The sequence below is a fragment of the Lagopus leucura genome, unplaced genomic scaffold, assembly GCF_019238085.1.
Source record: "Lagopus leucura isolate 7727_CA_CO unplaced genomic scaffold, USGS_WTPT01 Super-Scaffold_73, whole genome shotgun sequence".
Classification (NCBI taxonomy): domain Eukaryota; kingdom Metazoa; phylum Chordata; class Aves; order Galliformes; family Phasianidae; genus Lagopus; species Lagopus leucura.
The window spans coordinates 47,563,973-47,585,665 of NW_024962252.1; the positions used below are offsets into that span (position 1 = coordinate 47,563,973).

At 37.1% G+C, this 21,693-nt stretch overlaps 1 protein-coding gene across 12 annotated transcripts in view; it reads left to right on the top strand.

The window, feature by feature from the left end:
• The window catches only part of EYA4 (EYA transcriptional coactivator and phosphatase 4), a 153,479-nt gene that overhangs the window by 122,321 nt on the left and 9,465 nt on the right, over positions 1 to 21,693 (top strand). For all 12 annotated transcript variants that reach the window (XM_042889280.1, XM_042889239.1, XM_042889234.1 and 9 more), the window contains 6 exons: positions 1,841 to 1,977; positions 3,024 to 3,107; positions 11,563 to 11,652; positions 18,329 to 18,387; positions 18,493 to 18,653; positions 20,703 to 20,817. In XM_042889280.1, the coding sequence (XP_042745214.1) occupies positions 1,841 to 1,977; positions 3,024 to 3,107; positions 11,563 to 11,652; positions 18,329 to 18,387; positions 18,493 to 18,653; positions 20,703 to 20,817 (646 nt within the window). The remainder of the gene's footprint in view (positions 1 to 1,840; positions 1,978 to 3,023; positions 3,108 to 11,562; positions 11,653 to 18,328; positions 18,388 to 18,492; positions 18,654 to 20,702; positions 20,818 to 21,693) is intronic.

The window sequence follows — 21,693 nt, forward strand, 5'->3', positions numbered from 1 at the left end:
ACTGTATAGCATCTTTGAAACAGAAGGTCACCTTCACTGATGGAGGTTTTTATGAGTGCAACGTGCAAACTCTTATTCAACACTGGAGAAAGTTCAAAGCTAATGGTGGTGACTATGCTGAAAAACAGTTTTTTGTAACTGACAATTTTTTCCATCAAATATTGTTATTGTGCTCTTCATAGCTGTTGTTTTTCCATGAAAATAAGTAGGAGGCATTACTTTTGGAGCAACCTGTGTATATATCGTAACCTTGGGCTTGGGAACTAATTTTCTTCTTGTTCTCCACTGTCCTTCAATCTTGAATTCCTTCTTCATAAGAGCTAGAGTTCTTGCTCAGGAATGTGACATTATGGTCTTAAATCTTACTCTTCCAAGAAATACAAGAGTACTTTATTCTAATCAAGATATATAAGTATATCTTCCTAGTATATTTGTTTTAATAATCTTCTATGTGGTTCACTGTGAGGTATAAATAAATGATGGAAGAGGTGAAGAATTTAACTATTGAATTATATTGCACACAGATTCTCAGTTGAGATTGCAGTCTTTTTTTCTTCTTACATCCTTCTAGACTAGACTTGTTTTCTTCTTTGTTCGGGAGGGAAAATAAAATGAATGACTCTGAAGACTGTAGAAACATTTAATCATTTAAGTTGGAAGGGACTTCTGCATACCTTTTGGTTGAGCCAATTTAGATCACACTGCTTGGGACTGTGTCCAGTTGAGTATCTCTGAGGATGGAGAACACATAAGCTCTGTGGGTCTGTCCCTGGGTCTGACTACTCTCTCTGAGAATAACTTTTTCTTGTACCTAAGAGGAATATTGGCTAATGTAATTTCTATATTTTCCTTCTTGTTCATTCTCTATATAGCTCTCTGAAAAATCCCTCTGCCTTTCCTCCTGTGTGCTCCAGTTCTTCAGCTGTCTTGGTGGCCCTCACCTGGGCTAACTACAGTTTGTTAATCTCTCTGTTATACTTGGGATCCTAAAACTTGTCATTTTTCTAGACATGGTTTTGCACATTCTTAATGGAGCAGAAAAATCACTCTTCTTGATCAACTGGCCACTTCCTCTGTTGCCTGGTGGACCTTGGTGATTTTAATAACGTTTTTTACTAAAAATGTGTACTGTTCAGATCTGATGTCTGACAGATGATTCTTGGGAAATTTATTTTGCAGAGAAGTGAATATCAGACAGTATCTGATAATTACAGAAGGATGATCATACTACAGCAAATATGACTTTATACTTTTTCTGATAGTAACTGGAATGTTGCATTTAATAGTGTGACTTTTCTCTGCCAATTTATGTGCAGTGGCAAGGTAGGAAAAAGAAAGTCTACTAAATAGAAGGTGACATGGGAGGAGGAGATAAAACAGTCCTAATAACCTGGTAGGTGGATGAGTACCAGAGGGTGTTCTGGTAAAAGCAACACAGGACTTGGAAATAACTCCAGCTGAACTCTGAACATGGGAAATGAACTACTTTAATTAAAAGCAAATTTATGTTTTGGTAACTCTTTAGTATGATTTCTGAAATACATCTTCCTTGGGTCTGTGAATATTTTGCATGTGCTTATGCGTATTTATGTATATGTCTGCACATATCTATGCAACATCTCTGCTAACGTTTATAATATTTCCTTTGCAATGTCAAAAGTGTTCACTGCATCTGTAGATTCCTTTTACACAGGAAAAATTGCACATCACTCATTTCATGCAACCAATTTAGGTGCATCCTGAAACTGAGTTTGCATACAGATATGTCTAGCTTTGGAAAAACAGAGTTTATTATTGAAAAATCTAGCACTAATTTTGCCACGAATGGTTGACTTTACAGGGGAGTTTGACACAGTGCAGAGCCCCTCCACGCCAATCAAAGATCTTGATGAGAGAACATGTAGGAGTTCTGGGTCAAAGTCTCGGGGTAGAGGGCGGAAGAATAATCCATCACCCCCTCCGGACAGTGACTTGGAGGTATGCCTGTAGTAATTGATGAATGGTAATGTGGAGGTTTCTTCTGATGAAAAGTAAATTCTGAAAAGTACAGCTGTGGAAATAGCTTAAGGCATTTTAGAAAACATCATGCACTCCATGTCAGTAACTGAATATAACAGCCATTAGTGGCTGCTTCAACATACACATGCAATGAGACATTACTGTTATCTATGACAAAGCTAGAAAAGTAAATGTGATTCAGCTTTTCACATTTTAGCTCTAAGATTGTGGGTCTTTCAGTTTTTTGTGCAATAGAAACACAGAACTGTGTATTCAAAAAGCTGTTTCTTTTAGTTTTTTGTTTGTTTTTAAATAGGAGATATCAAATACGTTGCTCAGTGTTACTATGTTTATTTAAGAATACAGTACAAATATACAGGATCATCTGGCCATAGCGTTTCAATACTTATCCACAGGTCTCTAAGCTGTAGCAAATGTCAGTGGATTTCAGTGAGGCAACTGACACCAGTGAAGTTATGGTATACTTAAGTATGTGCAATTTTGATGCGTCAGTGAAGAAATGCATCTGCCTAATACATGGGGTGATGATGTAAAACACAGGTGACCTCTTAGCAATGGGTAATTATAGTATTATTGCTCTTGCATTAGCAGCATGCAGCCTTAATGTGACAGGGGGAGAAGGAATCTTGGTGCCCATGTGTGAAGCACTGGCATCAGAGGAAAGTGCTGCCCACCTGCGTGCTGTGCTTCCTGCCACTCACAGCAGGTAGCCCTGGGCAGCCCTGCTGCTGTGTCTTCACAGAACACCCTTGGCACAGCAGAAGACTGACCTTTGCTAGAAGTTTGCTGAGCACACTGCTGCTGCTGTTTGAGCAGCTTAAGCTTTACAGTCCTTCTGCCTTCTTACCAATAGATGCACATATCCTGTTCTTGCCAGTTTTCAGAGGAAACCTGTTTAGTTAAGGTACAATTAAAGTAAGATGAATTTTAGCTGCCCTGGGTGGGAGGTTAGGGGCATTTTGATGTTATTTATTTACTAATATTGTCTCTACTTCTGTTTTCAGCGTGTATTTGTATGGGATTTGGATGAAACAATCATAGTTTTTCATTCGCTGCTTACAGGATCCTATGCACAAAAGTATGGCAAGGTATGTGATCCATGAATTACTTACTGATTCACTGTAACAAGATGTCTAGGGTGTACACATACATGATTTACACATACATGGTTTAAAAATAGCTTGAGTGAAGGGAGAGGAAAAGCATACAGTGAGCCCCATTTTCAGAAGGTTGATGTGAAAAAGTTAAGGGAAGAAATGAGACACAGAATATAAGCATAGTATATAAAACTAGGCTGAAGCAGATGTTACAAATGAGGGAAGAGTTTATAGAGGAACAAGGATGAGGTTACTGAAGCACACAGGAAGAGATGTTCCACAGACATAATATATTCAGTGGGCAACTAAAAACAACTGTCAGTATTTGGATATGTAGAGGAAGAAGTAAGAAATGGGAGCAGTGGGTGAATATACAGCAAAACTGATAAATTAGAGAGTAAGACAGCTTAAATGCCAGCTGTAGGTGTTATTCTTTGATGCTCCAGCTTTTTGCATCTTCAGGCCAATGGCTGGCTGTAAGATGAGTAATGCTAGGGTGTGAATCCCTCTCCCAGTTAGATAGTTGTATTCATCCTCTCTTCTGCAAGGTGATCCAAAAGGCACTCAGGTCACAGAGCAGCAAGCAGAAAAGCAGCAGGAAGAGTGAGGGAGAAGAAGGAGGCAGAGAGAGGCTGGCTGCCACAGCCTGCTGGAGCAGATTTACCCTGCTGAGAGAGCAGCGAGCCCCGCTGGCTGCAGGAGGGGCGTGGGGGGAAAACCAGCATGCAGTCATGGGAGTGGGCTTCCCAGAGAGGCAGAATTAAGTTAGAACATTAGGGCAAATGTATGCTAGGGAGGAAAATAGACTGGGATACCAAAAGTTTTCTAGATTCTGTGCCATTCAAATGTAATTAATATAAAGGTATTTCTTAAGGACATATTTATGTCCATGCTATGCCAGAAGTGCTTGTTTAAAGAGCCAAAACGATCTGCTTGACAGAATTCTGTGAGAGAGAGTATATTAGAGAAACACTTTCCACATCCAACCTCCTCAGCCAACTGGCTAGAAATTTCCAAAGCCAGAACCTGTATGTTATAACCACTGATGGGCTATGTTTCATGACAGGTCCTCCATGTTTCAAGACAGCTGTTTGTGGTTATTTAAAAAAAAAAAAAAAAAAAAAAAAAAAGCTTAAGGGGAAGCTCACAGACCTGGGCAAAAATCTGATTTTCTGAAATCCTAAGATAAGAGTATTTATTCATGTCTTGTGCAGAATATTCCTGCTTATATTGCAGCTTCATGCTGCCAAATCAGTGTGCATTTCAGTACACTGTCAAAAACTTCTACTGTTTTTCAAACACTGTGACAACTGTAACTTTTTCAGTACCATTTCTAATTTTTTACTAGTAAATCAAGAGAGAAACCTAGCTGAACGGGAACATTTGTATCACTTGTGAGTGTAGCTGATAGACTGCCTCAGCACTTGCAGCAATGATGTCATTTCTTTCATCCCCTCCTCATGTGAATGTGCCCATAGGATGTTTCTGTCTTGTACGCCTCACATGCTATGTAAGCAAAGCCTGATTAAACTAGTACATAGTTTTAAGAATAAGAGTAGATCTTTTTTTTTAATTCACAGGCACTTACAGGTAACTTCGTAAACTGTTTTAGGGGTAGCTACAGAAGTGTAATTCCTCTTGGTTTCTCACTTTGCTATGAGTGTATTTGGGAATATCCCAGTATCACTGTTTTTTAAGAACTCCTCTGTTACAAGAGGAAATAGTTTCAAACTTAATGAGAATAGATTTAGGTGGGATGTAAGATAGAAGTATTTTGCAGTGAGGGTGGTGAGGCACTGAGCAGGTTGCCCAGAGAGGTGGTGGATGCCCCATCTTTGGAGACATTCAAGGCAGGCTGAAGGGGGCTCTGAGCAACCTGATTTAGCTATGCATATCCCTGTTCATTGCAGGAGAGTTGGACTAGATGAGCTTTCAATGTCCCTTCCAACTCTAAGGATTCTATGATTTTATAATTCTATAATTGACACTCTATAAATAGTCCTTAGAAACTGTAATGGCATATTAACTGCCAGAAGTATTGACAGCAAATAAAATTGGCTTGTATAACCCATGAAAAACTCAAGGGCAAGTTAAATTAATGTAGTTTTACTGCTGAGACCAGCATTAGTAAAGAACTGTCACAAATAACCATGTAATTATAAGCAACATCCATACAAGCTGGGAATTGTACTCATTTCCAAAGACTGTAAAAGAAAAATAGCAGACTTTATGTTTGCTTTTTTTCCCCTACAGTAACTACCTTCAACATATTTATAAAGAGCTTATTAGGAAAATGCGTTGCAATATATATGTTGCTGACTGCAACAATAGATGAGGGCAGTAAGAAAGGGAATACAGAGAGAGCTTACCCTGAGTAGGCGTTAGCTTTCACATGTCACAGCAGTGTTGCCTAAAGCTGAGATGTGTCTGAGCCTAAGTGCCTATGAGTTAGTTGTGGGAGAAGGGAAAGACAGCACAGCTGGACCTCAGTCAGCTCCTGGTGCATGACCCTGGCAGATACGGCCCTTATCTTTTCTGTGTGTGAGGTTCATCCATAAACAAGGTCTTAGTCCACACTGATGTCTGGAGTGTTATGAGAATGAGATTGCTATGAAGATAAATTGTCCATGAATTATGAGGTTCTCAGTGGAAGTCCTGTGATCACATTGGTCTTTCAGTAAGTGCTGGAGGAGCAGTTATTCCTACAGGGTAACATAAAATGCTGATTATTTGTTCTCTGTTTTATTTAATAATAATAAAAAAAAAGGTATAATGTCATACAGGTACACAGCTGTGCATATGTACTTTTTTCTATTTGTATTTTGTGTAACTTGATCAATTTACTCCCAAATGAGAAACAACAAAAACAAACAAACAAAAATAACACTGATTTTCACCTTTCTCTGTATTTAAAAATTCAAAATGAGATTAGTTAGTCTTTAATGGAAACATTGCTTTAAAGGGAAGGTATCTGTTTATACCAAGTATGCTCACTTTTATTTGCAGACATTGAAATGCTGTATTTAGAACCATTGCAAATACATAGACAGGCAAAGATATTTGCCTTCAGTTCTCTATCATCTATTTCTTGACATGTAAGCTTTCATTCTCATTTTTCAGTAGCTCTTTACCTTTACTCTTGCAGTGAGTGGGCAAAACGAAAATATTAAAAAATGAGTATTTTAGTCTCTGCTCCATGCATTTCTGTCTGTGCATGGAGTGCAATATGTGGTGAGGGCTGTCATGCTGTTATAGCCAGAGGGAGAGACCAGGAAGCTGCTGTCTTTTACCTATGCACCAATAGAGTATAACGTTGAACTCCACTGAAGGGGGATAGATTTGGCCAGAGGCTGTTCTATGTATCACTTTAAAATATTAAGATATAAAACCTATTCAGAGTACAATTCTCTGGCTTGCTGTTTTCTCTCTCTGGAGTCCCACTTGACCTTTGGTTAGTTTATCAGACTAGGTCCTAGGTAATGCAAGAAGACAATACTTGCATACTATACCTCTGTTAGTTTTCAGGACAACTTTGCTACTTTCCAGTGGTAAAAAGTAGCTCTCAGTGTTCATCTCATTTGCTCATCTGCTTTGTACTTTATAAAACTGGTACATTTCTATTTTTAATTACTTACTGCAGTAGTAAATCATGAACATTGGCATTTGAGCTGTTATATGTGTGGCTGATGATGGTTTTCGCAGCTGAGCACCAGTTGGCAGATACACTCTTCTACAATGCTGAACTCTTAAGCAAGGATTTGTTGATGTGACAGGACATGTGTTAGATGTCGTCATCTATTAAAGTTTATGAGGTACATTCTTATTCCCTGTGAACAGCGTGTATTCTTTGTTCTATTATATTCCAGTTAGTCTTGCTGACTTACAGCTGATTAAGCAGGAGTTTTTCTTCCTTGGAGCATGTATATTTCATTCATTTCCTCCAGGTCAAACCAGAGGTCAAGGATGCCCAGATAAATGCCATGACTTAAAGTGTAACTGGTTTAAAAAGTGTGAAAGGCGCCCATTGCCCTTGGGAGGGTGAGAATATGACCACCAAGTGCAAATATCACAACAAAACCACATTTGCTGATTGCACTGTGACATTTTGATAGAATTGCTAATGAAATGAAGTTGCCAGGGAGGCCACATTAACCTTGTAGACTTCTCTGGAATGAGCTAAGAGGTTTTTTATTGCTCATTCTCTGCTTGTCCAGGCATTAAACAGAAGAAGGTTGTCACCATTAGTACACATTATGACACACTCAAGTACACTCATAAACATGCTTTCGTCTCTCTATATTAATCATGTATCTCTCATGACTTCCAGTTGTGCTCTCCATTCACTCCCTCATTGTCTGAGACCTCTGAGTCCATTTTCCTACTGCCTTCTGGAGAGCACGGAACAGAAACTCCTTGTGGAGTACGTGAGTCTTCCTTCATCAGCGACCAGATATGATTATTGAGAGATGTATTCTCTTCCTCTGTTACCACCTACATGAAACTCCCCTGGGGATGAGCGTCCCCTATAGGACTTTGAGACCTGAACTTAAATCTGAGATTATTATGTAATGTTAAGGAAGAGTCTTTTAGCTAAAAATATCAGAATTTAACTTAAGCATTTCCACTTTTTCCAGAGGTCGCTTCTGTTGTCTGTTCAGGACAGCCATCCATTGAAAATCTATTCTTGTAATATTATTCACGTGTTTTGCTTGTTTGCTTGCTTGCTTATTTTTAAGGCTTCTTGCATACAAATTCATGCTAAAATGAATCTACCTGACTATTTACCAATTTCTTATCCAAGGATTTGTGTAAAAGTTTAGTGTTTTTGCATTTTTTTCAACAAGAAACAAAATTATTCTGAACATTTTGTGCTAAAAGCAGACCTTCCAACATAATATTAAACAGTTTTCTTCTACTAATGGCCACTGAGCATTTGGGTCTTTATTCAAGCTACTTTTCTCTTGAACAAAACACATAAATATTGGGTCTCCCAGGATATTTTTACCTACTCTCCCAAAAGACATTCCAGTGGATGGACCTGTCTAGTAGAGAAGTCCACAGACAATCTGGCTCCAGTTTAGAGCCTTCATACTAACATAACTGAAGTAATTTGCATTTTGGTAGACAGAGGTTCTGTAACTGGTCATTTCCTTTGCATGCTAGTGATATCTGACTGAAATCATGCCTCTGACAGCCAAAAAATTGTGTTTCTTTATTCTCTAAATTATCTGGGGAAAACTTCCAGGCTTTATTATTATTATTATTATTGTTATTGTTATTTCCGCTTTTGTGTATGCTTTGTGCAGAAGCAACATTTTGGCAAAAGTTCAGTCTGCCTTTTATTCAGTTTCTCAATTTGTTGTGCTCAAATCTCTATCGGCTGCACATTTCTCTCTTTCTTTTCAACTCTTATTTCTTCGTGCTACTTTGAGTTGAAAGACAGTAAAATAAAGATTGGGATGTTCTTCAAAAATCACAAGATCCTGACGAATTTGCTTCTTCTATTTTTTATATTTGAAGGGGTGGACTTACATGGCAAGAGATAGAAATTGATGTATATTTCTTGTTAAATGGTTGCAGTGAATGTTTGGGCAAATTTATCAATTGAGACTTCAATTCCAATTACTCTTCTCAGCAGTTGTTGCTGGGAGATCCCAGACTGATCTCATGCTACGCTGAAATGGAATCTCTTTGCTTTATTTTATTTTACATACAGTACCTAGCAATATCCTCCACATGCTTTTTTCAAAACAGAAATGTAGGAAATCTCATTTTAACAGTAATAAAGTTAGGCATAGTTGGTTACAAAAATGCTACTAATAAGAAAATCATGAATGCTATGTTACATTTATGTCTCAACTATACTGGGCAAGGCAGGAAATTGTGATACATATTTGGTAGTTTCTATAAAAATAAATTGGATTATAATGGAATATGTTATAGCATATTTCCGCATTTCAGTCCACTTCTACCCAGGAAGGGGAAAAAAGAGACTGAGAATCAAAAGTCTAAGATTCCAGTCTTGGAAGAACTCCAGTGAATACCTTAACTCACATAAATAATAATGAATTACCACCTGTGCATAAAGTTATGCACATGCCTTACTGTTCATAGGATTGAGGTTAAAAAACATTGCAAAACTTCTTTATTATATTGTATTTAAGGACAAGAACATAATTTTCTGTGCAGAGAAAAAAATGTAAGAGAAAGGAGAGAGAAACACATGTTTATACGTGATGACATTTTGATAAAAGCATTATGACTTGATGAGGAATCTCATGAGTCCAGACTATTTTTGTGATTTGTGTTCTAAGTATCTTACATGAGTTTTTGCAAATCTGTTAATGTGCATACTTTAATCATCCCATTGGATAACTGACCTTTACGTTTGCTGCTGCCCTCACCCACATGGCTTTCAAATCTGTGGAATATGACTGCAGTAGACATAGGGGATTAAGTTATGTTACTAGGCACTGCATTTAGTTTTACTTCTGAAAGGTAGTCTAGACCAGTTCAAAGGTCAGCAAAGAAATATTTCCTTTCACTGCCTGAGAATTAGATCTAACTTTGGATCATTACAATTTCTTACACACTATTCTCCTCTTCAAGTCTGACTTTTTCATGAGCAAGGGTCAAAATATGTCTATGTTTCAGATTTTGCCATTAGTTTTTATGTGCTTCAGGGCAGAAGCCATCTTTTATTCTGTCTTGGAGTAATGGGCGTCTGATCCTGATTGGGAAGACTTTGATCCTAATACTTAGAAATGATCATTTGAAATTTTGAGTATTGAGATTTTATTGTTTTTGTCAGATAAGAACATATGGGTAAAATTTTAAACCTGTGAACTCGAAGCATGTAACAAAGTATTTCTAAAAACTCACTACTGGCAATCAATTTAAGGTATGAAATTTAGGTTTTGTTTCTTAATGAAATGAGAAATCATATTCACTTTAGAAAACCACTGTTGTATCTTAAGCATACAAAAGTTATCTGAACCTGGAAAGTGCAAGAGTTAATTAAAGCAGTGGAATAACTAATTACCAGCTGTCAGCAAGTCATCAAAAACTATACTGCATGTGTTCTTATCCTTAAGCGTAAGACAATGTAACTTGCATTACCCTCTTTCCTAGCTAGCCAAGCAAAGTCAAATTAATTACCTTACGTTTGCTGCATGCTAAAGGCTCCCAGAGAAACAGCTATTTCAGACCAGGAAAATGGTGGTATCTTGCTAATATTGTGTGATTTGATACTGTGAAAACTGACCTACAACCAGATAAAAATATTTTGAATGACTCCCATCTGGGGGTAGGAATCCTGTATCTCATAACAAATGAAGGGATGATCTGTAACAATCAAATTTGCATATGCTTTCCCTCCACTTTGGACCACCTAAGGAATTGTGCCATAGATTGTAGATGCGCTGAAGAACATGTAGAAGAACACTTGCAGGCACTTTGCAGAATACCTGCAATAAAGTCATAATGGAGATCCAGGAAATTCATCAGTACCTGCACAGAAGAAGAGTAAATGTTGAGAATGGAAAGGTTTGTGGATGAATACTGGAGCAGCAGCAAGTATGGGAAAGAACTGATACATATAGGCATAAGGATAGGTAAAGCAGTGATGATTTATGTAAAGTGAAATTTAGTTTGGAAAAATGAGCGAGGGTTCAGATGCAGACTGCCTTCTATATTTTTCTGGAGCAGAAATATCAGAAATTGAAAAGACCTTGTAAATCATAATTTCCTATTGAAGTGTAAGGATAATCACTTACAAAAAAATAATTTGGTAGAGATTGCTACCTCTCCTAGTCCAGTTTAACATGACCTTGATGAGGACTCCTGGGTATCCAAAAATTGGAAGACAAACGAAGCAATCGGAGGAATTGTGCAGTGGGACAGGTAGCACATGGAGTAATTCGTTCTAGCCTCTGCTCTTGATAGTGTGTGGGCTCAAAAAAGTTAGTTACTGCTCCCTGGCTGTTTTTTTTTTTTTCTTCCTACAAATTGATAGTCAAGATAATTGCATATTTTTATAAAAGATTCAGGGATGAAAAATGTAGTATATTCTTATTATAGTAAATATTATTCTTCTTACAGATGTAATTTGTGAGACATATCTTCCCTGTTTACAGCCTTATTTTTTCAGCTTTCGATAAGGCTACCAAATTTTCCCCTTTGACATAGTTTAACCAGTTTACAAATGCCTCGACTTTCTAGGAAGTTGTTGTTTCAACATGCCTAGCTCTCCAAATATTCTCACACACATTCAGCAAATTCTTCCTATAGTGTTATATTAAAATAGCTTAATGCTGAAATAATTTTAAAAAAAGAAAATTGTTGCAGTGTAAATTTTTCAAAATAGTTTGTATACAACAAATTTTGAAGTAACTGTGATATAACTTGAAGGTACGTAAATAGCTAATCTGACTTTCTGTTTTTTAAGGATCCACCAATGGCGGTGACCCTTGGACTGCGAATGGAAGAAATGATTTTTAATCTTGCTGATACGCATTTATTTTTTAATGATTTAGAGGTAAGAATCAAAGGAACATAAACACTGTTACACCTGGGGTGTCAACACAGTGGTTTTACTGTGCATTAATGCTTATTATGTGTGGTGCTATATGCTGTTCCAGAGAACGTCATATGCTAATCACAGAGAGATGTCTGTGAAGTCCTGTGGCAACAGAGTCCTTCCATGAAATTGAGTGAAAGGGGTGATCTGGAAGCTGCGCCTTCCTTTCTAAGATAGATCTTTGTCTTAAGGCAGTACTTTCAGTGCCCATGGATTTGGTGTTGTCTGCTATGATTTCCAGGAGAGGGATGTATGTGTCTCCCATTCTTTCTCTTGAAATTCTCTGTATTTGCTTTGAGTTGGTGGCATCATCTCAACCAAGCGACTTCATTCTTCTCTTTACGTTCGCAAGTAGCTGTTTGACTGCATGTCCGACTTTCTTACTCAAAGTAAGAATATCCTTCATTTACTTCAAAGTCTGCAGAATTAGAGAGGTGTGACTATGGTGGATTTATTCATCAGTGTTGTCTCCAATGCCAAACAAACTGAGAACACAGTCTCAGTTTTCTTCTGATCATCAGTTCCAAAATCTTGCTGTTAGAATAGAGGAGCATATGGGTAGGCCATCTTCTTCTCTTCTCTGTTCCCCAAAGAATACTGTGAATTTCAAGTCAAATATTATAGACAGGAATGGCTCATTCTGAAAAATGCTGAAGTGGTTTATGAAATCTATATCTGTCTCAGTTTCCATATCAACTAACAGAGACACTTTTCTGAACTCTGTTAAAAAGTTTCTTGATTTATTTATTTTTAAGTTTAAAAGACTGAGACTGTTCAGCAAATCAACCCAAATCAGCAAACCAAAAAGTAAGGGTTGAAGAGAACACAGGGTTATATCAGTTTTCTGAGTCCAAAGACGGAAATCACCATATATACATATATTTTCATTACACTTTTAGTTACTTTCCTGGTGATTTCATTTATATTCCTATATTCCTTTCAGAGACTAGAAGACTTTCAGTAAGCCATGCTTAATAACACAAGTATTAGTTTAGGTTCTTCACTGACTGTCCCATGCACTTGATTGACACTTGCCACCAAGTTTCTGGAAGCTTTGCATATGTATGAGTGTGGTCAATTCAGACATAGCTTCTGCATATCAAATCCTCTTAACTATCAAATGTTGTAAAAAAGCTTGTGGCTTTTTTTTTTTTTTTTTTTAAATCTTTTTCTTATTTCTTTTCCTTCCAGATAAAAGGGGAAAATCTAGAAAGAAGTTTCCATCCAAAATTTTTGATCTGGCAGGCTTTCAAATTTTCAGAGTGTAGTGTGTCACATCCTGACAATGTGAAGCCTCCTGGTTGCCCATTATTTCTTCCTGAGGTAACCAGGCAACCACACGTTTTGTCACAAGATACCCGGGGTGTGCCATTTGGCATCTGCTCAGAAAAGGGAGAGACCTCCAGCTGGGGAGTGACCACTGTGGATCACTTGCCTGTTGGAAGCATGCAGATGGACCACCAAAGGGGCAACTGGCTGGGGAGCAGACCCATCGACAGTGCTTCACAGTCATTTCATTTCTGCCCAGGAGTCCGTATCTGCTAACGTGGAATGTGACAGTCTTACAGCTGTGTTTTTTTCTGTTGTTGTTGTTTTTAATTTATTTTGTGGAACAGACGGCAGGTGAAGAACAACTTTTAAATTGAACTGCAGGCATTTCAGACCTTCCTCTGATCTATATCATTTGTTGTTTTGCTCAGAGTGGATCTCAGAGTTTCCTCCATGGTCAGATATTTTGCCACTGATGACAACAGGAAGACTTTGAGATCTAGTGTAAAATGCCAGAGAAAGGTCTCTGGCGAGTGAACACAAAAAATGAGGATAATTGAGATTTCTCCATTCACTGAAGTCTTTGTTTCTTAGTGTGTACTTCCTTTATTCTTTTGTCAGCTGCAGGAGTAGCAAAAGCAAAGTGTACCAGGATGAGGTTCTTTGTCCTGCCTTGCAAATCTCATTTATTCTCAACAATTTTCAAGTCAAGAAACAGATCTACTTCACCTTATACCTGTGCTGTACTTATTCTTTCCAGCAGCAGACACATAAGAAAGTAAAACCCTGGATATTCCTTCACCAGTCGGTGTTTTATTGCAGTCTAAGTGAGTCATCGCTTGACAATGCAAGTGCATTCGGTGAACGTTCTCTTTCTGGTGCCCTGTACCGAGGTTGGATTCCAAATCAATTTTTCAAAGCATTGCTTAAATTTCTTTTTAGCAGACCTTTACCCCTGTACGTTCAGATTTCATGTGGCACCCAATGAACTTTAAGCCGTTCAGTAGCATGTGCCCAGATTTCTTCAAACTTGTGCTGAGTTCATGGATTAGATCAGCAAAAAGGAGCTTCCACCTCTTTATATACTGCAGTCTCGCTTGTAGCCATTGAAGCTTCATTCTGTTCTCTACTTATTTTCTTTGTAGTTCTCAGGTTCTGCTGCCACAGGTGACTTGCAAATCTCGATCATCACATTGTGTATATTCTTGATAGGGTGGTCTTAATACCCTGTGCAAAAAGTCTTACTCCAGTTCCTTTCAGAGCTTGAACAGTATCCAAAGAGTATTCAATGTAAGATATATCAAAGAATACTAATTGCAGACTCTTTTTAAGAATTTTTTAGAATTTTTAGATTGTATTAAAACAAATTTCCATAAGCAATTAATTCTTCTTGAGCCCAGAATTCAGCTTTGTTTCAAAAACCAACTCTAGATTACCAAAACTCCAAGATTACCAAAACTCCAAGAACTTTTTGTTCTGATATGAACCATGTGCACAGATTTTCTTTAGCAAATAAGATAGGAAAATAACTTTGTACTTGCAAGCATGGTATCATGTACCAATGTACACAGAGATATCCTTTAATATATAGATGAACAGATCTGTCTATTCAAATATGTGTACAGAACACATGGCCTTTTCTGAACACTAAATATTGCAGAGTATCTGCAAGATGACTGAGTGATGAATTCTGAGCATTCCCCAGTTCTGTCTTTCTCCCTCCCTCCCTCTTTCTGTCTTCCTCCCTCTGTCCTCCCCTAGGTAATGGGAGGTAGTCTACAGGGTTGGTGCTGATCTGCTTATGGTCATGGCTACCAAGGCATAAAACCTTTAGTTCTTACTGGGGGAAGTGAGATAGGCCATTTATTCAGTAGACAGATTACTTACCCTTTTTCTATCTCCCTTTTCTAGTGCCGAGCCATCAGGTCTCACACCTTCTTTCTTACATCCTCATCCCACCATAAACCACACGTCACTGGACGTGGTAACTGTAATGTACTAATGAAGACAGATTCCTTTAGCATTGACTGCAGTCATTTCTCTGAATGGTCTTAGCTCTCCTTTTTCCCTTTCTTTCTTGGTTACTAGCACTGCATACCAAGCTCTAGTAATAACAACCAAGTTATTGAAAGTTATCACATACAAAAATAAAGTTTTCCTTCCTCTATGCAAATGTGTCTCATTACAATGACTGCTGATGCAGAAATTCCAATCTGTTGAGACATTCCCTGCTGACCCAGTAACCCATGTCCTAATCAGCCAAGCTGTAGTTTTATTTCAGGCTAGGCTGTACTCCAGATATTTCATTCTCAGTGTATAAATTTTACTTAGCTTGAGAAATATCACTTGGGAGGGCAGTTGGTATTTTGCCATGACAATAGGAGTCTCGTGCTTTAGAAAGTTCATGTGCCTAAACAACGTTTAGATCTGGGACTAAGCTCAGTAACAGTATCCAGTCTAAAACATTCAGTTCTCAAGCAGGTAAGGAATAAATGGTAGTTTCTGTCTTTATCTCAGTATTAGTTTTATGACAACTTTTAGAAATGCTGGTAGAACGTACTACGCTCACACAAAAAACATTTTCTTCACTTCTCAACCATGAGTCTTCAAGCTCTATAATCCCCTTCCACTGTCTAGAATAATGAAGGAAAAATATATTTATTTCAAATAAACTGAATTACATTTCTATTTGTATGGTAATTCTACCATATTTTAAATAGGATTTTGTGAGCTGCATTCAGATATAATTTAAATTGGTATTGCTTCAAGCAAAAGCCTGTTATATCTAGATTCCTTTCCTATACAATTAGTATTAGGAAATAAATCTTTCTTAGCTTTGACCTTGCACTGACAGAAAGCCACTGTGGGTTGAGTATAGCAAATACTGTAGATGCTGCAAAAACCATTTTACCTTAACATTTAAATTGACAGGGAGCCTTTCCTTCCTCCCTGCAACTGTTTGGTGTATTTTACAAGCAATTGAGATCTAGTGTTGAACCACCAGTTTTCTGAATCACTTGGGAAGACTATAAAACTGTCTCCTATTTGCTTGCCTATTTTTGTGTTTTCTTTTTCACACTGGAGAAGGGAATTTGCAAAATGTAAACATATTACTTGAAGTAAACAAGAAGACAAAATAAAACGATGCAAAGAGTGAGAGGCACATAAGTTTGCTGTTGGACAGGAAGCAAGTATTGCCAGACTGCTGAGGACATGAGCAATAGATCTGAGAGGAGAAGAGGAAAAGGAAGAAGGGGGAAGCTGAGGAATGCTGTTAAATTCAGTCCTTTTATGTGATTGGAAACTTAGTGACCTTACTGCAGGAACAAGAGGCAAGCAACCAGATAACTGCATGTTCTCCTATTCTTCTGTTGCTGGAGTCAATAATCTAATTGTGAGATAAAAAATACCAGCAAACTGCTGAGCCTTTGCCACCCACTCATATTAAACTTAATAATTAAATTGTCTGCGGAACAGTTATCTGCAGTTTTCAAGGCTGGAACAATATAGCTGAATGACTGAACAAAACCCAAACAGCTCAGACAGCCCTTGTTATCCATGAAGACGCCTGTGTGCCCTCCAATTAATCAGTACATGTGCAAATCCACAGGACTGATTTTCAATCTTTTCTAATTAACTTATGCTTTGACCAGTTCCAGTGAAAGGTGGTTAGGAAGCCAGATACTGCTCAGATATTGCAAAATATTAAGATTTTTTTTTTTCCCAGTGGGACTTTTTGTCTGATTTTTGAACTCCTTTCCTATACTGAATGGAATCCAGTTGCATTTTTTCTTGAGTGTAAATAATAAATAGGGATAAAGAAACAAATTTTTTATTTCAACTGCCACTTCTCATTTTCTTTCTCTTTTCATCTGCTATTTACATCCAAAAGCACCTTCTTTAAAATATTCTACAGCTTAAGATAATCTCTGCAAACAGAGCCAACAAATTTTATTTCTCCAGTGGGGAGAAGAATGATTCATCCGTTTATCTTCCCTGAATGCAGGTCTTTCATGCTTGTCTTGATGGACTAAGTCAGATGAGCAGACTTTGACCACTCATTCTTTTGGTCTTGACACTAACATGATTGCTGGTTTCTATGTGTTTATTTTATATACTAATTGATATTTTGAAAAAATAACTTCACGTGGATAAAATTCTATTGAAGTTTTCATTGAGTGCAAAGCAAACAAAACCTTGGACAGAAATGGTAATTTGCCAAAATCATGCTCCCTGAGTAAATTCTAGGAACTCGTGGTACACACAATTGGAAATCATCTCTCTGCTCAGAGTTATCCTTCATCTGGTAGCTTAGCACTAATACTCAAATGAGATTTGAAAATCAGGATTACGTACTGCTTTTTACTGGAGGTTTGAATTAAGGTTGCATGTTGGCAATATTATTTGAAGTGGATAAATCTGATGGCTCTACTCGAAGCATAAAACTGCACTTTGAAAGTTCAGCCATATTTTGTCTTAGTGGTGAGACTAAATTATCTGTAAACCTTAACTGGGGAGTCATTTTTAAATACATTCCTGAACTTTTTCATGAATAAAATTAGGATCATGCGAGAGTAGCTATTTAAAGTATTTTTTAAAAAAATCTCTTATACAGAGAAAATTCTGTGGGCACTGAATTTCTGGTGTGTCTTTTGAGAAAGGTTATTAATTACAGCAACTTCAGAAAACGTTAAGACTCGTTGCATAATTACTTATTTATTTATTTGAGCTTCCCCTACATTTACCTGTTTTTCTCTGTAACTGTTGCGCAGAAGAGGTACCGAATTATAAAAACAGACTGAAAGGGAGTTCAGATTTACAGGTACCTTGGTTTCCTGGAGTTATTTGCATCTCTCCAAAACCAGGAAATAGCGCATTTCTCCAGGTCTGCTTTGATTATCTTTGATTTCTTAGCCAAAGACATTCAGATAAATCGAGACAGGAATATGATAAGCATTCAGATTCCTGAAGACTTGCTCAACATTTCTAGTTTTTAGGGAACAGGGAAATATAGTTTCAGTGATTTTGGAATATTGATATGCTAGAGAGATGGAGACTTATAATTGCTCTTTTTTTTCCAATTAAAATAATTGTTATTTGAAGAAAAAAATTACAAGGCACTTTTTTAAATACCTATTTTAACTGATTGGTTCAATTTACTTGAAATTTTATTTTTTTTTATCTTTTTTTTTTTTTTTTTTAAAGAAACTGATGATGGTATGAAGCTGTAAGTGTACATATGCTGCCATCTTCTGGTAAAGTTAGTGGCCTGCAACAATCATTTCTTCAACATCTGTACTGAGCATATATATGGTGAGCATAGGCTTCTTTAAAATAATTTATCTTTTGATGTTTTTTTCAACAGGAATGTGATCAAGTTCACATAGATGATGTTTCTTCTGATGATAATGGACAAGACCTAAGGTAAGATAGAGCATTTGCTTCAATTTTTCTCTACAAAGATTAAATAAATTGAGCATTTACAGGAATACATTGTATTTATTTTTGCTGTATTTTGGGTGTTTGCAGTACCTACAGTTTTGCAACTGATGGCTTCCATGCAGCTGCAAGTAGTGCAAACCTTTGTCTGCCAACAGGTGTAAGAGGAGGGGTTGACTGGATGAGGAAGCTGGCTTTCCGTTACAGAAGAGTAAAAGAGTTGTATAATACTTACAAGAACAACATAGGAGGTGAGTTTAATTGTGAAAAACGATTTAGAATGCTGATAAGGTTCATCTGTGTGGCAGTAAACTCCTGCCAAGTCGAAGTGCCTTTCAAACCACAGACTGAAATGAAAGTAATCTGACTGGACCTTGGGCAATTAAAAGCTCCTGACTGTAAGGACAGATCCAATGTTATGCCACTGTGCAGGAGAACCAGAGCCAGGGAAGCAGGGCAGGCTTTTGTTTAACTTGTAGAGAGCCCACTTGTCTCCTTCAAGTCCAGCACAATTACACCTACCTCCTCTTGACTTACTAATTGATTAAGACGCTTATTTTACTTCAAATAAGCTGTTATTCTAGAAAAGAGGAAATTTTAAAAGTTCCACAGCACAGAGTAGCTCTGGGTGGCACTCTTTTCCATTCTACATTTTCAAGATCTGTTTGGCAACAGCACATTGCTTAATTCTTTGCTCTACACCTGCTATTCTGTTTTCACTAGGGGAAGCAGGAAACCTCTAGCACTGCCATATGACTAGCTCTTTTTGTTATCTTTGTTGCACACACAGCTAATTGTGTTAGCAAGAAATCCCAGCCTCATCTGGGACAAAAGCTTTCCTGTTCCTGCTTTCATTCATGGACTCTCTCATGTCAGTGGCAGCAGGCTTTTAGGAAATCATAACAGCAGAACTCCAAGAATCTGTTTTGGAGAGTCCTGTGTAACTTGTAGAGGCAGGTAACCCTATTCTGAGGAATATCCCAAGAAAAGATTGTGAGATCAGGAAATACTTCCAAAATCTTCAAACATTTCTAAAGCCACAATTGAGAAGGAGAGAAGGCAAACCCAACCAGGACAGAGTCCCAGTGAACAATTTCCCATTCTAGAGCATGGACTCTTTCAATTCAGATAAAGTTAATTTTAGAGGAATTTTCAATTTACCTTTAGTAAAACCACGTCAGTGGTCTTTTAGCATTTCTTCCAGTCTCTCACAAATAATTAACAGTACTACTAGCATGGACTGTGGATTAGTCACTAGGTTAATCACTTCCTAAATGGGCATATCTGGCATATTTTTTTTTAATTGTTAGTATTTTAGAGTCTTTATGTGCCACAAGATCAAGCCAGAGTAGCAAAGGATATTAGTAGATGACTGGCTTTCAACTGTTCTGCCTTGCCCTTTGTTGGTATCATGAAAGGTGTTCTTACATATTAAGAATACTTGAAACATTATTATCCAAAGGTTTACAGGGTTTTCTTATAAAATATTTTTTTCATATAAATCTCTTTCAGAGTAGCTGGTAAAATGCAGCAGGAGGCTAGGTCAAACTAAATATTTTGGGCTGTTCTGTTTCAGATTTTTGAAGACAGTCATCACCATTTCTGAAAGAGAAGAGGTATATTAATGTCACCAAGCCTGCTTCTAGTACCATATCCAAATTTAAAATTGCTTGGTTTTAAAAAAGTCAGGTTTCAATACTCATGAAGTTGGGTGGGTTTTTTTGAAATCTGACCATTTGTACTTTAAAGATTCTTAAGTGTTTTAAAGGACTATGTGAGGTATAAGGTCAGAAGATGCACAACCATTTCAGAGCTGCAAATGCTGTAAATGAAACTAACTACTGACTAAATGGAACTGCTAACTACAAAAGGACATGAAGAGCAAGTCATCAGCAAACAAATGTCATATTTCCATATGCAAAACCTGAGGTGTACCTATATACAGAGTGACAAGCAAGGCAGTTACAAAGACATGCAAATACCGTAAAGACAAGTTTGTAATAAAGTAATTAGTTTCTCAGTGTGTCTGCCTATGATCCCCATGGCATGGGTCTCCTTGTCACTGCCTCTATAATCAGTGTAAGATGTATGTAAGAACTTTGTTTGAAAAAATAGGTAGTTTCGAGAGATACGCTTGGAAACAAAGTCAAGTGTGTGAATATAAATTTGGGAGAAAAAAAAAAAAAAGACAATTTTTCAAGTTCTGGTGAAATTTAAAATTGAAACAGTAACTGAAAATCTGTACATTCCAGTTAACACAGAATTTAATTGTATTTCCTTTCTTGCTTTTTTCATAAAAGGACTCCTAGGTCCTGCAAAAAGAGATGCATGGTTGCAATTAAGAGCAGAGATTGAAGCTCTGACAGACTCCTGGCTAACAAATGCACTTAAATCCTTATCAATTATCAGCACAAGGTATGTATTGAGTCTTTTTTTTTTTTTTTTAATAAAAGGAAGTTTTCATTATGGATATTTAGGGCTATTTTGTGGCATTTCAAGTTAAAGTATACTAGTACTTTTAAAGAACAGTACAGGTGTAATACAACTTTTGAATAGGAAATAGGAAAAATTCCGTGGAAAATAATTTCATTTTCTGCCATTTCCACACTGAGTAGTAGGAAAGGTCTTTTAGAATGTAATGTATGGTCCTGTGAACATTGAAAGTGTATTTTGTAATTGTGAACCAGGCTTTAAGCTATTTATCCTGTGGGTAGCATGTTAGAACTCCAAGTCAGCCTATTCTGGACTTCAGTGTTTGTGCCTATTCACAGTGGTACCTAAGTACTCTATAAATCCCCAAAGAGAAAATCATGTTTATTCTGTCCTCCAAACAGATCAGTATGATTAAACATATATCTAAGTTTTCAGAAGGATGAATATCTGTGTTTGATACTATGACTCAGATAAAAGCCTGGGATCCCATAACTGTTCATGTGAAGTAATGGAGCTGTGAAAACTGCTGCTGCTTAGTAATCTATTTAATATGTATTTTATTGGAAATCCTCAAAACATGTCCTTAAACTACAAGGAAGCCATCTTGCCTTCTAAACATATCTGTGGGTAAAAAAAACTGTTGAACAAGAAAGAACAAACTTGGAAAGATGTGAAAAATAATTTTAAAAGTAGTTGCTTTTGCAATATGCCTCTCAATTAGTTATTGTTTAATTTTTTTCACAGTGTCATAAGTCATGAGAAAAAAAAACTAAAAAAAAAACTGTGTTAGTCATTGTGTTTTAGCTCTGCATTTCTTTCCAAATTGTTAGTCTTCAAAAAGACATTGTATAATGTCGA